This window comes from Chenopodium quinoa, unplaced genomic scaffold, assembly GCF_001683475.1.
Source record: "Chenopodium quinoa cultivar QQ74 unplaced genomic scaffold, ASM168347v1, whole genome shotgun sequence".
Classification (NCBI taxonomy): domain Eukaryota; kingdom Viridiplantae; phylum Streptophyta; class Magnoliopsida; order Caryophyllales; family Amaranthaceae; genus Chenopodium; species Chenopodium quinoa.
Genome location: NW_018743285.1, coordinates 3,723,402 through 3,741,712, shown reverse-complemented (window position 1 = coordinate 3,741,712; position 18,311 = coordinate 3,723,402). Strand labels below are relative to the sequence as shown.

At 38.0% G+C, this 18,311-nt stretch overlaps 1 protein-coding gene across 1 annotated transcript; it reads left to right on the top strand.

Annotated features, from left to right (window-relative positions):
• Window positions 1–756: 756 nt before the first annotated feature.
• Window positions 757–5,114, top strand: LOC110735775 (probable cinnamyl alcohol dehydrogenase 1). The gene is made up of 7 exons (XM_021915961.1): window positions 757–978; window positions 1,723–1,823; window positions 1,910–2,023; window positions 2,114–2,344; window positions 3,998–4,288; window positions 4,363–4,511; window positions 4,615–5,114. Exons 2-7 carry the CDS (start codon window positions 1,735–1,737, stop codon window positions 4,809–4,811), a joined length of 1,071 nt encoding a protein of 356 aa, XP_021771653.1. The 5' UTR covers window positions 757–978; window positions 1,723–1,734; the 3' UTR covers window positions 4,812–5,114.
• Window positions 5,115–18,311: the final 13,197 nt, after the last annotated feature.

The window sequence follows — 18,311 nt, the reverse complement described above, 5'->3', positions numbered from 1 at the left end:
ATAATCATGCAAAATGCATCAATTTCGTTCATATTTACATCAAGTAGGGTCAATTCAAATAATCCAACATTGAATATGAGACATATATGAATTGGATAACTCAACTTGCCTCCAAAAATTAATTTAAATCGAATTGGTTTTACCAAGTCCACACCTAGAGACGAAATTGGGCCAGGCTAATAATGGTCGGTTAGACACGACACGAAATTAGCTCAACCCAACACGGCACAATAAGCACACGGGCATGAGTTGTCGCATGCGCTTCAATAACAAATTGTAGCACGATCACGATAGGCTGGTTGACCAATTTACCCATAAATTATTAAGTGCCCCGTCAGCATGACCCGACACGCAGTAGGGGTTGTACCTGGGCCTCGTTTATAAAAGACCAACATGAGCTCAGCATGACACGAGCCCACATTATAAATACGACCTGCTTGAGCACAAGATACTCTGGTATTGATACGTGGACCTATACAGCATAACCCATGCCCATCTTTACCCGAACCTAGAGCTGATCAAGTATGGCACGGCCCGATTTTGAACGGGTTTTGGGCAAAAAATTTCGACCCAAAATTGGGTTAGGCCCAGCCATTTTGGGCGGGTTTGGGCACAAAAATCCGACCCGAAGCTAAGATCGTCTCGTCCCGTCCCGCCCCGCCCAATGATCACCTCTACCCGAACCTAATTTTAGCTCTAGCCAATCCCAACGAAGTTTGAACTTCATCTTTGATCTTTCTCGTAACTCGTAAGAGCTGAGCGCATCAAATTCGAGAAGAGTAGAAAAGTCTTTCTATGACGAACAGAGTAAGCGATTGAATCACCATAAGTTTGAACCATTGACGCAATTGATGATTAATCGAATGCTCTCTCTCACCAACCCCATCTCTATGAATATCAAAAATTAATCAATTCATTTCATAATTTTATAATTTATCTCTGCAACTTCTCACTTCACTCAACCCCACTAAAATTCAGGTTCGTTTTAAATTTTATTTTTGTTAGCATTAATTCCATCATAATTTCTATTGTCGTCAATTCGTCGCATTTTATTTTTTTGGCTTGTGTTTTGTATGATTTTCTTCATTTGATTGAAATTCCATGTTTCAAAATTGTATATGAAGTATTAATCAATTCAATTTTACTTAATTTTTCAATTAAATTGTCCTGTATGTTAATGAGATATTAAGTTCTATATTTGTTAATTAGGAAATTATTTTTGTTGGGCAGACTTTTATTTTATGTATAGGAGTAATATTGAATTCTCTGTTAAATTTTAATTCCTAATTATACTTCTCATGATATCAAAAGTGTGGAATCAAATTAACTTTGAAGTATTAGAATATGTAATTTAGATTTTGTAACTAATTTTTTATTTTTTAAATAAATATCTGATGTAGATTGTAGTATAGCAAAATGACAATAATAAAATGTCAAAGTTTTTTGATTAGTTACATGTTGATTTTACTGGAATTATACAACGTATTAGGATCCAGGGAGCTTTAATTCTTCATATTCAAAGTAGTGTGTGAAAGAGAGGTGCCGAGTCAGTAGGATCCTTTTCAGTCATCCCTACCTACCTGGGTACCTTAAGTAATGTGTATTGCATTGTAAATGTGACCCTCCTTGTTAAATAGGGAGGCAAGCTCAATGCATAAGCGGTGAAAAAGCTTAATCCACTGTTAAACTTGATATATATTTGCTACTTATTGCCATTTACAGAATCAGCTGAGTATGGCTCCCGAGACTACACATGCGAATTGCCTAGGATGGGCAGCTAGAGATCCATCAGGGGTTCTATCGCCTTATGAATTTAATCGCAGGTATGATGAAGGGTATTGCATTTTTCTTACGTGGATGCACCATTTTATGAGGAGTTTATGTACTGAATTATAAGTGCACTTATTAGGGCTGTTGCAGCGGATGATGTATCAATTAAAATTACACATTGTGGAGTGTGTTATGCGGATGTGGTTTGGACAAAGAACCTTCATAGAGACTCCAAATATCCTGTGGTGCCTGGGTATGTAGCTATATAGTCTAATAGCAAATGAAATGTAAAACACTGAAATTAGCCTTCTGGATCTGATGAAATTGTGTTTTCTGTGTTTAGCCATGAGATAGTTGGAATAGTGAAAGAGGTTGGGCAGAATGTTGATCGTTTCAAAGTTGGGGATCATGTTGGAGTGGGGACTTATGTCAACTCATGTCGAGATTGTGAGTATTGTAATGAGGGGATGGAGGTGAATTGTGTGAAAGGTTCAGTCTTTACCTTTAATGGAGTGGATGCAGATGGTACAGTCACAAAAGGTGGTTACTCTAGCTCTATTGTCGTTCATGAAAGGTAATTATCAAGCAATTTTAATTTCCTTCTTTCTCATTGAGATCACAGCGACACATTTATAAATAATATACACTTGTACACAAGAGCATTATGGACTATGTATGTATAGATTAAAGCTATTTTTATTTATTTTTTTATTTTTTTAATTGTAGAGTAGATCTGGATGACTTGTTTAAACTGATTATAATCAGGAGTCTAGACAAAACCTCGCTGTAGAATCCTGTGTTAAGTTTCCGTCTTTAAATGACTTTAGCTAGCATCTTTGCAGCCTAGAGGAAGATGTTTGATATTTGAGTAACATTACAACCTATATTGACACATTTAGCTATTATATTTGCTGGTTGCAGTAATTGATAGCTTCCTATTGCTTTTAAGTCCAACTATTTTAGTTGTTAGCCATTTCTATGCATTTTTCTTTCATTGCTCAGTGGGTTCGTTCCTGCCCATTGGATATAATAGAATTAGGTAGCTGAAGGCTATTTCAACACAGCTTCTTAGCTTTCTTACAATGGTTCCTATGTGCTAATTATAGATGGCTCTTTTCTCTCAATGTGTCTTGAAAGTTTGTTGTATTACATCAATATGTGTACAAGAAAATCTTTTCCTTATGTACCTTTACTTGTTTTTAGCATGCCAGTGTTTGAATATTTTAAATAAAGAATGATCTAGAAACCAGTATATTGTCGTTTTTCATAGATTGTTGATATGGGGTTCAAAAATCTCTAGTTTAGTAGATGTGTTATTTTTCAGGTACTTCATTGTTTCTTCATGCTTATTCAATGTCTAGAATTCAATATGTTATCCTATTATGGTTCAATTCTTGGACACTAACACACTTCATTTTATATTTGAACATGAAAAATTGTTTAAGATAATCATGAAGATGACTAACAAAGTAACAAGTTGGAGTAGTACACCTGTAATTGCTGCTATGCATCAGTATTAAGGTTGGGGCACTTTAAGTAGCAGCATAATAGGCGTTATTAGTGGCTTGTAGAATTGAGTAGTTTGTTAGTTAGATAGAGGCTTTATAATTACATAATTCTGGGAGAAAGAAAATAGGTTGAATATCGATGATGATTTTGTGTTACATTGTACTCTCTATGTTTTCAAACAAAAAAATAAAATAAAAATGTACTCTGTATTACAATTTGGGAGAGAGCAAGCCCCTCAAAAGCTTGCAATTATCCATATTTAACTGTTTTCCTGAAATTAATTAACCAATCTTCATCCTCTTCCCTTAATCACACATATCTTTTCTTAGTTCTATCCAAAGCTAAGTCAATTGTTAGCAAATGCATACCCTGTGCTATTCCTTATAGCTTATAAGTTATAACAACAGTTGACGGAGATTCATCCCTATTTCCTAAAAGAAGGACCTGTATTTTGGAAGTGCACAACTTGTTGGAATATGACCCATAGGTTTTTATATTGATAAGTATCTCACCACTTTCACTTTCTCTTTTCATTTGTGTGGATGATGACAGAGTACTCCATCCTAAGTCCTGTAATGGTTGCGTTTATTTCTCCAGTAGTAAACTTGAGGGTAGAGCAACATCACCAGTGTCATTTTGAACAAGAATTTAGTAAAGGGGCTTTTAAGAAATATTATAAAAAGAACCTAATTAAAATCTTTCCCTGCTGAATTTTCAGATACTGCTATCGGATTCCTGACAATCTTCCCTCACACTTAGCAGCACCACTATTATGCGCTGGAATTACTGTTTATTCTCCCATGATTCGCCATAATATGAACCAACCTGGTAAAAGTCTTGGGGTGGTTGGGCTAGGTGGTCTTGGACATATGGCCGTTAAGTTTGGTAAGGCTTTTGGACTGAAAGTTACTGTTTTTAGCACCAGTATATCAAAGAAAGAGGAGGCCTTGAGTGTACTCGGGGCAGACAATTTTGTTATTCATCTGATGAACGGCAATGAAGGTGATTATTGCTGAACTTATATGTATTACTATAGCTCTCCACTTTGTTGTTCTCGACTGATCTGATACGTTTCTTCTAGGCCCTCACTGGATCATTGGACTTTATAGTAGATACTGCATCAGGAGATCACCAGTTTGAGCCATATTTGTGGCTTCTAAAGACATTTGGTGCGTATGTTCTGGTGGGCTTCCCAAGTGAAGTGAAATTTAGTCCTGCGAGTCTTTTATTAGGTTTGTCTACCAATAGAACTGGACTGCTGAATTTCGTGCAAATTAGATCCTATATATGCAGCTTCCATTACTTTTCTCTATATCTTGTGATTTTTTCTGGCAGGTATGAAGACTTTCTCTGGTAGTATAACCGGTGGTACTAAAGTCACTCAAGAGATGCTGGAGTTCTGCGCTGCAAATAAAGTATACCCGAATGTAGAAGTTGTTCCTATTGAATATGCAAATGAAGCTATTGAGAGGCTCATTAAGAGGGACGTGAAATATCGTTTTGTGATTGACATTGAGAATTCCCTCAAATGATTGAATATAGTAGCCTAAATTAGGCCAAATGCCGAATTACTGAGTAGGCTTTACAGTTTACACACCATAAACCACCTTCCTGATATTCAGAGTTATAGCGAGGCTTTCAAGTGGGTGGCATATATTTTTTTTCTTGAGCATTTATACATGAAAGCTTATTATGACAGGTCCTATACGTAGTTTGCTGCCTTGTTGAAACACTACAGTAAACGATTTTGTATGTATTGTGCAGTTTCATTCTGCTATAATTACACATTACTCTTCACCCTTGGAAGTTGGAAATATGATTCTTAATTATGCAAATTTAGCTGGTAAAAATTTTGCTCATTTAACCCAGTTTTAAAATGTCAACATGTATTTGTCAAAAATGATTAAACCGAAACCCAATTGATTTAAACCCAACCGTAGAAAACCTGAACTAAATTATCTTGAAATCTTAAGGGTTTAGGATAACTGGATAAGGATGTTTAGGGACTTAAATCTTGGTTTTCATGTAGTTTTGAAGAATTTTAGGAAATTATAACAATTGACCTTGCAATATATTACAAGTGTTTATTATACATACTAGTGGAGGATGTTTGGTTCATGAAATTTTGGTTGTATGGATTTAGAATGACTAACATTCACACCATATATTTGTTTGAGAAATTTGTAAATTTAAAACCCATGCCTAAACAACTAAACCCCCAAAGTATGAGATTGGACACCCTAGGGGTAGAGGTGATCAACTATGGCTCAACTCGATCCAGCTCGAAAATAGAGCGGGTTTGAAAAAAAAAAAAGAAAAAAAAAAACCTTTTGGTTAAAAACCCGAACTTGGTCGGCCCATTTTGGCCCTACAAGCTTACCACTTTTTTGCGGATTTGGGCGTGACATTTGATGTTAATGCAAGGTCCGACCTGAATATTTGATCACCTCTAATGTGGGGTAGCTTTTAAGTTGGGTGAGGGTGAGTTTCTAGTCAGTGTTTGGTATTTGGTCATTGCGGGCTGGGGTGGGTGGGTTTTGTTTGGGTTTTCGGTCAGTGTTTGGTGTTTCATCGTGGCTACATGGTGGGTGGGGTGGGTGTTTCGATCGGGATCTTATTGGTGGTAGGGTGGTTAGTGGGGTTTTGGGGAGAGGCCGGTAGGGTGGTGAATGGATATTGATGGTGATACGGTGAATAATTAATCAACCCACTCTCTTCTCCACTTAACCATATTCGTTAATTTAATTATCAAGCATAAAGAAATTTTGCCTAGGAGTTCATGAAGAGCTCTTTGTTGCAAATAAAAAGTAACAGAGGAAGTAGTAACCATTTATACTTCTTAAAATTCCATAATATAAAATTATAAATATTTATGATTAAAGTTATGTATGAACATGTATGTCGGTCAAAGTATTATGATAATTATATAACGTAGGGAGTAATTTTTTAGAACACCAACTAAGAAATATAGGCACAACTTAAAGAACCGCAAGGAGTAGTAACTATAACCTATACGAGGAATTCTCATTCTCAACTAAGTTGAGGCCAAATGGACCCAACTAACTTATTAAATAAAGGAAAAAGAAAAGTACATTAAAAATTAAAAAAAGTAAATGGAGGGGGGGGGGACCTCATTGTCAATAACACCATCCCTTTCATCCCCAAATTTTGACTGGCAAATTAGCAAATTCACCATAGAAATCATGGCGGGGAAAAATCCCAAAAAATTTCCCCAAATTTTTTCCCTCCTAAATTTTCCACCAAAAATTAATGGAATTCCTACCTATTCCTCGAAGACGCTAAAAAAATTGAATATTGAAGCGGTACAAAGAAAATATCCCCAAATTTTAGAGGTGAAAAACTGAAGCTGAAATAATCTCATCCCCGACACGAGTTCGGACAATTCAAGAGATCTGTAGTTGGGCTGAGTTGGCGAAAATGGAAAATGGTAAATGGGTGAACAAACAAAGAGAGATCATTGAGGTTAGTATTTATTTGTTGCATGTGGTTAATTATGTTCGATGAATGTGAATTCTTCAGAAATTGGTCATTGTTCAAATTGTTACGTTATGGTTTATAATCATTATTTGTCAAAATTTGAAGACTAAGTCTTTAATTAAATTATAAAAAGCACTTGAAATTGGAAAAGGCAGGAACATGCAATGCAATTGATTTGGATTTGGATCTGGTTAAATATTGTGGATTCGTACTTAAATGCTTTGATTTGCGTTATATGCCCTATATGTCTATCCAATTAAATGATTGTTCTCAAAATTTGCTTGAGTGTTGAGTGTTGCTCCTTTGTGATGTTCCTGTTGTAGTGTTATTCTTGTTGATGTTGTTCTTTTGTTGTTGTTGTTCATGTATTATGAAATTGCTGTTGTTCTAATTTGCTTTCCCTAAAAAATTTTAGTAATAAGAGAATGAGAAATGGCTATTGGATAGAGAATGAGAAATTGTTGTTGTTCCAATTTATTGTTGTTCCAATTTGCTCTCCCTAATTGGTGTTGTTCCAATTTTAGTAAAAAGAGAATGAGAAATTAGTATTGGAGGATTGTTGTTCTTTTGTTGTTATTGTTCATGGAGACTCAGTAGTTTGTAGAGACAATGAAAGTTCACAAAGTGATTTGAATGATGATGGATGGGAGGGTATTGACTTGAATAAGGAGCCCTTTGCTGAGTGTACCATTACTGGGGAGGTACCATTACTAGGGAGAGGGAGGTTATCGACTTGAATGACGATTGTAGTGTGGGTTCACATAGTGCAGGCTCAAAGAGGCGCTCAGACAATTCAGGGTCAGGTAGAGAGGGTACTTCATTACCTTAACCATAAGTGGGAATGGTGTTTGGCACTTGGCATGACATGAATAAGTTTTATCGTGGTTATGGGAAGCAAGAAGGATTTGGTGTTGTGTGTATAGGTGGTGGGAAGCCAGTCTCAAAAAATGTGGAGAAGTCAGATTCATTTCGCACTTTTGTCTGGAAGTGCGAGTGCTATGGTAAGATAACATACAGGAGGAGAGTTAATGGAAGAGGATTGTGGTTAAGGAAGAACCAATTGTGAAGAACAAGACTAAAAAAATGCAATTGTCCAATTATGATTTATGGTCAAGGTAATGATGAAGGTAGTTGGATGATAAAGAAGGTTGTCAATGAGCACAATCATAAATCAGTCCTGAGTTGTCCAAACACATAGCTATGTATAGAAAGGAAAATATTACAAAGCATTTGGAGCATAGGATTGGAAATGACCATGAATCCGGTGCATGCTCCGGTAGGGCAGATTTTCAACAAATGGCAAGCCAAAAAAATGGTGTTGCCAATATGAGATTCACGAAAAAAGATATTTACAATTTGGTGAATAGAAAGAGGAGGTTGAAGTTAAAAATGGTGATGCCTCTGCTATGTTGGAGTATTTTGATAGAATGACTGCCGATAATTAATTTTTTTTTCACATGCATCGACTTGATGAAAAGGGGAGATTGAAAGACATCATGTGGGTTGATGCTTGGAGTAGGGAGGCGTATCAATATTTTAGGGATGTTGTTTGTTTCGATTCGACGTACCTGAAAAACCAATATGAACTACCGTTTTCGAACTATGTAGGGGTCAATCACCATGGTCAGACTATCCTACTTGGGTGTGCTTTGGTTTCACATGAGAATGCCGAGACCTTTGAGTGGTTATTCAAAACTTGGGTGTCATGCATGAGAGGCAAGGCCCCGACAGCTATCATGACAAATCAGGATGCGGCGATGAGGAAGGCGATTAGAGCTGTTTTTTTAATGCCTCAAACACGCCCATTGGTGGTGTATATGGCATATAATGAAGAAGTTAGGGCAGAAACTTGGTGCTCTGTCTAACTATCAAGATGTCAAAGAGGAGTTGCAGCATGTGATCTATAACAACATTACCCTGAAGGAGTTTGTTGATTCTTGGTGGAAGTTGTGAAAAAGTTCAAGCTACAAGACTTTGAGTTCTATGATTGGCTAGAAGGTCAGTTTTTTCATTTCTTGTATTTGAATAAAGTAAAAGTTAAAGTGAATGTCCATGCTTTGTTGATTTGGTCCTGTTTGGTTATGTTATATATTTGGCAGTAGTTTTACCAAGTTCCAACATGGGCTTGGATGGTATTTTATTTAATACTAATTAGGACAGTATCTCAGTTGAAATGCTATTACGTGCCTAACTTTTAGTGTTAATGTTCTGTAAATGTGCTGAAAATTCACTGAAATGAGGAGATAGTGTACACATGTTGCCATGCCATATTCAGTATGATTTTACACTTTTGATGTAATTTTTTTAAGTTAAGCCAGCTGATAATTCATCCCTGTGGAAAGATAGTTTATTCTGAAAAAGTATATTATAAAAATACAGAAGTCCTAAGTAGGTAGCATTAGAACAGAAGGTCACCTCATAGACATATGTAACAGAATTTAAGATGTGTTCATGATGTCGATAATGACTGATGTGTTCATGATGTGTTATGTTCCTTCTTATCCTTGGGATTACTGTCCCTGATGTGTCCATAACCAGCTGAGTGCACTATTTGGTATTGTAGATGATGATTGGCCTTTTTATGTTTGTTTTGTTGGTAGGCCTGTTCGAGGAGCGAGAGATGTGGATTCCCGCGTATGTTAATTTAAAGATGTCTTTTTGGGCAGGAATGCAAACAACTCAAAGGGTTGAGAGCATAAATAGCTTTTTTGATGGGTATATTAACAAGCACTCGCCTATCTGAGTTTGCTCCTAATCATTGTAAGGCCTGGAAAGCCGTGCAAATGATGAGCAGGATGCGGATGCGAACTCAGCACGTTATGTGAGGCCTTTATTATCAGAATTTCGTCTGGAACGTAAATTTCAAAAACTTTACACGGATGCAAAGTTTGTTGAAGTACAAAATCAGTGCAACCGTGTGGCATATGTGACCCCTGTCGAGCCAAAGAAGTTGGTGTCACATATTGAGGAGGAGCATGTCTTCTCACATCGTGTATGGATATATTGCAAGAAAAAGAGGAGAGAAGTTCCCTCAAAAGATCGGTTGAAGGAGTATACAGTTTTGTATAACACGGAGAAAAAGAGGCATACTGTGATTGTCGCCACTTTGAATGTCATAGGATTGTTTGTAGACACATAATAAAGATTTTAGACATGAATGGTGTTAGTGAGGTCCCTCCCATGTACATTCTTGATAGGTGCAGAAAGGATATTAGTAGGAAACATACCCTTACCAAGTTGCTTATCATGATGCGTCCAAAACGGAAGAGGTGATGAGATATGATAAGTTGATGTTAGCTCTTGAACCTGTTGTTATGCATGCTTCATCATCGGATGAAGCTGTTGAAGTCCTGATGGATATGATTCAATTAATGAGCATTAAGGTTGATGAACTAAGTGTGTTTAGCTCAAGGTTCAGGCCAAGGTTCTGGCGGTGATGAAAGGCCTAGTTGTGATCTTGAGGTGGTGAAACAGGCTATGCCTCCAACTCCAAAAACCCCTAGCTCAGTTAACAAAGGTAGCATTGCATAACCAGAAGAAACACCCAATTCAACATGTGTGAAAGATCCCGAACCTAGGGGTAATAATAAAAAGGGCAGACCTAGAAGATCTCGGTTCGTATACCCGGCAGAAAAAGGGGGTTCGAATAAACAGGCCAAGGTTGCTAAGATAGGTGGTAAGAAGAAACATGGTAGGGGCATGACACTGATGTGGATTATGACATTGGGACTGTACATCCCTTCAACTTCGAAAACTAGGTAAGTGTAGTGTGTGATGTGTTCAATGTATATTCCTAATATGTTGGCCACTCAATAGATGCCCCCATATTTTCAAGAACATGGGCACCATCAGGTACTTGTAGTATAAATAGGTGATTAATATATGCGGCAACTGCGTTTTTTATGTTAAAGGCTAGTGTTTTAAGTATTAAGCTAGCTACATGTATATGTTGGCATTTGTAGGTCCACAATCAGGGCCAATATGCTATACCAAGCAATGGGAGTGGCCCTTCAGGGTTTAACGGAAGGATATTAGCTGGTGGAATTCACATGAGTGAGCACAGTGACGCAGTTAGGTACTTCACCAACAACGAGTACCACAGTCAAATGCATTTCGCTCAAATCAGTCGTGTATTTAACAATGGGTTTGCGACCAACCCGTCCATACATCATTTGCAACAGGATTCAAATTATTCAATAATCAACTGATTTGTAGAAACAAAATCAGGTTGTTGTACCATAGTTGTTCAGATTTACATTAACAGTAATTTTTCCAAGTACCAACCTGTGCTTGGATGGTATTTCATTTAATACCAATTGAATAAAAATGGTATCTACGTAGCATACCAATTAGAGATAGAATGGTATCATTGTAGACTACCAATTAGAATAGAAATTTGCTAAAGCACGTACCATGTGTTTGCTTTTTTTTATCTTGTGACATCGTGGATAATAATCTCACTTATATCTTCATCATATTATTGTACAAACGCAATGCAATCCAAAAGATTGTAATACATACATACATACATACATACATACATATACATATACATATATATACATACATACATGTATACATATACATACATATATATATAGAGAGCGACTAAACCAACTAAGTATTCATTTGTGTCCAGCTCAATCAATTGATGAAAATCCACTAAGCTTGGTACAAGTTAAAAAAATTGATAATCCAGAGTAAATTTCCTTGGTTTTGAACCAAGTCGAGCTAATGGTGTTAAACTCTCATGCAAGACACACGAGGGTTGTGGTTCTTAATTCAATAGTGTATATATTCAGGCATGAACACAATAACACTTCTAAAGGGTTTTTGGAGCGGAAACGGATGTTAGTGGCTGCAGCGAGAAAAATGAAAGAAATTGCTTCGGGTTCTATAGCAGGATCAAAGTACATCAAGTCTATCAAAATCTTCTGTTCTTTAAAAGAGAAGGCAGCACACCAAATGTTCCTTCATTAGAACAGGGACAAGTAGCTGCAATTCTAGCGCTTTATCACAACCTATCTTTCAAATCACAGCATACAAAATAGAAAATCAAAACAAACCTAACTCACCATAGAAAGTTGTCTAGAAGGCACACCCTGCAAAGGTTGCCCATGTTTTTTTGGAAAGGGTAGGAGCATTGTCCATGTCACAGACCAGCTTAATCTGAATAATGCAAAAATAAAATATAACAATTTTAAAGCATACATGTACCAATACAGTGCATACAATCAAAAATATCTTACGTACCACAAAGGAAGGATGCAGCATGATCCTTTTGTTGTGCCCCTCTACTGGATACCCCATTCCTTAGTATACAACTTAGATGCCACGCCCTCATATTGCGTACCAATCCTTCGGCGACAATGCACAATATAATGGAAACATTCCTTATTAGCAAATCCCCTTCACATTCCAGGGGAGTTGGACCACAGACAGAAGAAAAACAACAAATGAATTTTGAACTACATATCTAAAAATTCTTAACAATAACACCAGCAATGACTAATGAATGCAAAAAATAGACAAGCTTTCAGCTTAATCACTGGATCACATCAAAATATATACCAAATTGGGCCTAGATGCTATCTTATTTGAATACCATCTTTGATCTGGAAAGTATCAAGATGGTATAGTATTTGAATACCATCTTTGATCTGGAAAGTATTAGGAAGGTATAGTATTTGAATACCATCTTTTCAAGTGACGACCATTCAACACTAAAATTAGCATAAACAATTACATCTAGAAGAATTATTCATGAATATTAACATGTCAAATAAACTCCCTCATATCTTCATTATTAACAAAAACCATGTTATGTTGCTACTTCATAAAAGCACGACGTCAACAAATAAACAAAAAAAGGGACCGCATGCACTCACCTGCCACTTGCGGAACACCAAAGTCTAATCCAATTTACAAGTTCGTATCAGCTGGCTTAAGCACTCGAAACCTATGATTTACAACGTAGTCTCCAGAAATCACCTTCGAAGACGGCTTTAAGGACCGCTTCCCAACACTCTGATTCCGGTTCTTATCTCCATCTTCAGCTTCCTCTGAAATAAATGAAGCCTCAGATTCATGTGAATGCAGCTGTGAAGCCTCGTGTTCATGCAATCCCTTCCCAAGCCCCCCTTTCCCTCTTTCCCCACTGTCCTTGTTTCCTTCGCCTTCCAATTCACAGCTTTCCTTTGTCACCAGAGGCTGCCATTTGACATGCCTCAGCAGACTTGTCACCCTTTCCTCCCATTGATTCACAATAAGTACCTTTCTTGTTCACGTCCTTTGGACTTAACTCAGGTGCAATATTCCTTGTTTTGGGGTGATGAACGTGACAAAATTCAGAACACACCTTAGAGGGCGACTTCCTTAATCACTTCTCCAACCGTAAATTGTGTATTTCCAACAATATCAACATCATCCAACTTCCTAAAAGTTTCATCCAGCGAAGTCCTATTCACATTAGGTGACTCCAATTCGCGCTCCTTGATTGAGTCAGAGCCAGAAGAAGTGACAACACCACTAGGAACAGGGGACCTTTCCTTCGACGCATTCCTCAAAGTAGGCCTGTTGTTGCCAGCTTTCAGCATCATCTCCATATTCTCAAACATGGTCTTCAACATAGGCTTCATCATTTCCACAACCGAGTGTATAAAGTAAAAAATTGAGTTAGCTAATCATAAAAAATTAACAACAACCACTCTGAATACAACCAAATCCCTAATCCATTACCTCGTTTGCAATCCTCACTTCCAACGGTTGGAAGGAGTCTCTTCCAACCAAAGGATGTCGTTCCCCGTAAGCTACATCAACAGTCTGCAAATTGGAATCAAGACTTACATCAATACATCTTCAATAAGCAGAAAATATATAACACACAAATTACACATTTACTTTCAGTTTCCCATAGTCTAATGACGGGAGCAAATCGGCTTGAATAACAACACCAAGTTTCTTCTCAGTCCACACCTCTAATCTTAGCATATTCCCCCAACTCAAACGAGGCAATGCAATGTGATCCAAGTAAAAAATCTGCATGACCGAACACAATCAACATAAGCTTAAATGTTTTAATAACATAAATACAAGGAATAAATTTCTATAAGGTTGAGTAACATCACCTTAAGGAATAGAACGTATCCACCGCCACCAGGTGCATACCTTTTGCTCTCAAGCTTCTTCCTAAAGTCTCGCACACAGGTCATCAACCAACTGTGTGCACATGAACACCAATCGAAATCACTTGCAGCAGCCCCAATTGAAACAGCGGGCAATAAGACAGTTGCCATGCTCTGACCATTCGTAGTAGGACATAACAGTAGTCCCAACATCACTATCAGAAATGCTTTCATAAACTGGTCCTTCTCATAATCTGTTGTAATTGGCATCAAAGGAAACTCATCAAGTGCCTTCTGAATCACAATAAGACAGAATCCCATAATCCTCAACAATACGATTAACTCTCTCTTGCATAGCAGCATTCTAAACTCTAACAGGCACGGGGTTTGGACCCCGAGGAAGACCAAATATGCACTCTCCAATGTTCAGGGCATAAAGGTAACTCCCTTCCATCTCCTCCAGTAAACATCTTCTTCTCAAGATCAACCCTGGACATAAGCCAGTAACAAAACCTACGATCCCGACTTCGTTACTTGCAGCGTCAACAACCCTCCAAAACCACTTTCCTCCAACTATTTAATTTTATCGTCATCTACCCTCAACCCTAAACAACATCAACAAAAGCACCAACACACGATAATTGAAATTCGCTGGCTGATGACAAAATAAAATGCAAAGAACCTTTTATCACCACATATACATGAACAAAATAAATGGGACATTTTGAAATAATACTAAATATTTATGTTCCAGTTGCAATTCCTCTACTGAGTTGCAACTACCACACCATTTTTTTTTTTTACTTTCTCACCCTACGTTAGGCCCGGTTGTTCAACAACGACCTACCATCAAACAAATATTTATTATCATCTACCATTCTAAATTCACAAACTCAACATACAAACTCATTTTACATCCTATTTGAAATTTACTGTTTATGTACCTCTTCTTATTCAACTACTACTGGTCGCTTTACCCTTTTCACAATCCTCTGTTGAATCTGAGGAGGTCTGCTCAAGGGTTTTAGCAGAAGAACAACTTTACGCTTCTTATCAGTGTGAGTAACTATGTACTCTGACTCCTCCTCATAGTCAGCAACATTTAAATCAGCTTCAACATAGTCTTCTTCTTCTTCCACCACATAGACAGCATCATCAGAATTTGACCCACTAATCATTTTGTCAAAGTTATAATCTTCTCCTTCCTCAACATCCTCAACAACACACCTTTCATTTTCTTTTTATTGTTCGTCTGTTTGCTAGATGAAGCAGCTGGAACATTCCTCATTATTTTTTTTAGGCTAGACTACATATGGTACAATGCAAAATGATTCAATATCTACATTCACTTATAGCACCGTAGTTATGATCAGAGAACAAAACTCATGAAATGTATAATCTCTTAAAAAAAAACTCTCAAACATTTTGTAACATACCCCCAATTACTTTTGCAGCCTACTGAGGAGTCATTGAACTGCTCAGACACCATGACTAAGTACATTACAACCACACAAAAAAAAAAAAAAAAAACAAATCATTAATTTAACACACACTTTAGAGCAGTTTACACATAAATCCAGCCACATGATTTCCCGATTTATTGGACACAACACACCACCACAAACAAGTTCATATTAAGTTGTAACATGTTTAGATTTACACAAATGTCAAAATCTCAGGCATAGAACAATAAACAGCCATACATAAGATGGTATCATATAAATACCAACAAGCCATAAGATGGTATCAGCTAAATACCAATTTCTTAACTACGTCATATCAAAATTCCAGTCCACCACCAATCCACACCAATTTCATAACACAACATCATTACAGTTGGACGAAACCGAGCTGAAAAACCACTGGAATGTTGATGTACTGAAAACTATCATGTATAAGCCCTTGAGGGAAGACCAATCTATGGAAGTGCATCTTTTTAAATTAATGAAAGGCCTTTGAGCCACCATTTCTATCAATTTTGCAAGTTTCCATTTTTCTGTCTTCTATATTTTATTTGAAAAAACCTTTCCTTTCGGCACTGTTCAAAGTATAGCCCAGCAGAGGCATTGTACTTCGGATTGCCGTCAAACCTGCCTGACAGGGAACAATGACTTCACCACCGAAGTATAGCCATTTCAGGACATTGTACTTTGGGTAAATCAGTTCCTTGGGGCAAAGAGGCCGTGGACGAATCCGAAGCATAGCCTAACATTGGCATTGTGCTTCAGAGGAGTTATATCCGAAGCATTGCCAAAATGATGGCCTTTTGTTTTAGATAGTCATTCCCTCGGATAAATTTTAAGGATAGAGAAATATTGCTCTCGGAGTCTAAGACTTTTAAGCAACAAACTCATAGATTCTTAAAAAAAGAAAAAGGGAAAACAGCATAAACTTCAAAAATTTTGTTTTTAGAAATTTTGCTAAGGCGAAACTTTGTCCGCAGTGAAAATTCAAAGCAAGCACCTTAGAAACCTGAAGATTACAACTTCAGATTTCTGGGGGATGAGAAGCACTTAGCTCAACCTTACTCCTTCAGCGAGAAAAGGCGAAATAGTTCCAAGCCGAAGCTCGACACTTAGAAAAATTTTGCAAAATTTGAGGAAAAAGCAAGAAAACTATGTAAAAAGAGAAAGGGAATGGAAAAGAAAAAGGTTATGCATTCAAATCAAATCAAGTAAGCTCGGAAGCTCAAAGTTTCAGAACAAACATAGTAAATGTTCTAAATCGGCAGCCGCCCACAAGCAGAAAATTACAACTGTCGAATTAAGTACAATTACTAAAAAACAAAAGCAAATAAAGAGTTTGTACATCAAGGCAAGCTGAAGCAAAATATTCAAGGCAAAAACAGATGCGACAAAGTTTAAATTTAAGAACAAGTTGATAAGCAAGATTTTTGTAGACGACTGCCCGAGTTCCTATGCTTCAGCATCGGCAGGATCAGGCTGAGCAGTTGTACTTGGACTCTTGGAGGCTTGAGCGCCAATAGAAGAAGATGCGGGCTGAGCAAGAGTCTTCTTAGATTCTTTCTTCTTAGCTTCCTCCTTCTATTTCCTCTCAGCCTCCTCCTTTTCTCGAGCCTCAGCTTCGGCTTGGCGAGTCAGGAAGGTAATCTCAGTTGGATTGGCCTCATGTGCATGAGTGTCCTTTGGATCCAAGGACCAAGCTTCAACCAAGTCCTAGTTGTTGTTGGGATCAACATGGAAAGCCAGGAGCCGAGCTACATTGAAGTCGTTCTCGAAGCCCTCGCCATACTGCTCCTTGGTGTAAATCTTGACTTCCAGCAGTTTCTGGGCAGCCTCAAGATTAGCCTGAGTCTTAGCAGCTTCTTCTCCTTGAATCTTCATCTGATCCTGAGCACCTTCAGCTCTTCTTGGGCCTTAGAGGATTATGCTTGTTTGGCATTTGAGCTCATTCCGAAGCCGCTAAATCTCGTCCTGAAGCTCATATTGCTTCTTGCTAAACTCTACTTCAGCACCAGCAGCCTTCTACTTGAACTCCTCGGCCATCATGTGTCGAGTTTGGCTGCACCCCCTCTTCAATCCGAGACTCTAGACCAGGGATATCCTCAGCCCCGTACTTTTTAACCAAGGCATACCCCTCGTCTAGGATAAAGAATACGACCTTCTCCAATTTATGGAGAACAATGTCCACGTTCTCCTGCAGCTTGTCTCGTTCTACCTTAAGTGCAGCAGCTTCTTCTTTGGTAGCTTGATGCTTGAGCCCAGCAATGTTAGCTCGAAGTTCAGCATCCTCGAGCTTGAACTTAAGCTCTTCGTTCATCTCCACAGTCAGGTAGTGGTTATGAACGGCCTGCAGAGTTCAAATTAATCAGCCGAAGTAAAGAAAAAAAAACCTAAGTAAAAAAGCTTAACTACGAGGAATTTTACCTGCATCAGAAGCTTTTGGTTATCGGCAAAAGGATCTGGAACCTTCGCGAAGGGTTCAGATATCCCAGCTATAGCCCGAAGAGACCAAATCTTCGCTTTCTCCAAATCGGATAGGCCAGACAAGTCACCGAAGAACTCAACAGCTGAGCCTCGGTGAGACCGAAGAGCGTTCCTGGCCGCATCAGGAACAATCAGCAGAGGGGCTGACTCAAACCCCATCTCAACAGACTGAAAAGTCTTGAAAGAGTTGTCTGCTGAAGTCGAAGGCATGTCGATTCGCATCCTTAACTTTCTTCTCAGCCTCGTCATCCTCCGAGCCTCCAGCATTGGAATCCTTAGGCTCCCCGTCCAGAATCTTCAGTTCATCATCCTTGGGTTGGACTAGCAGTGCATCAGCTTCTTGCTGAATCTTGTCAGCAAAAGGTTCGGCCATGTGACGAGGAGATGGTGGAGGAGCCAAGCTTGAGGATTCAACCTCTTGAGTTTTAGTCAATTGCTCAAGAGGAGGAGTTTTCTGCTTAAC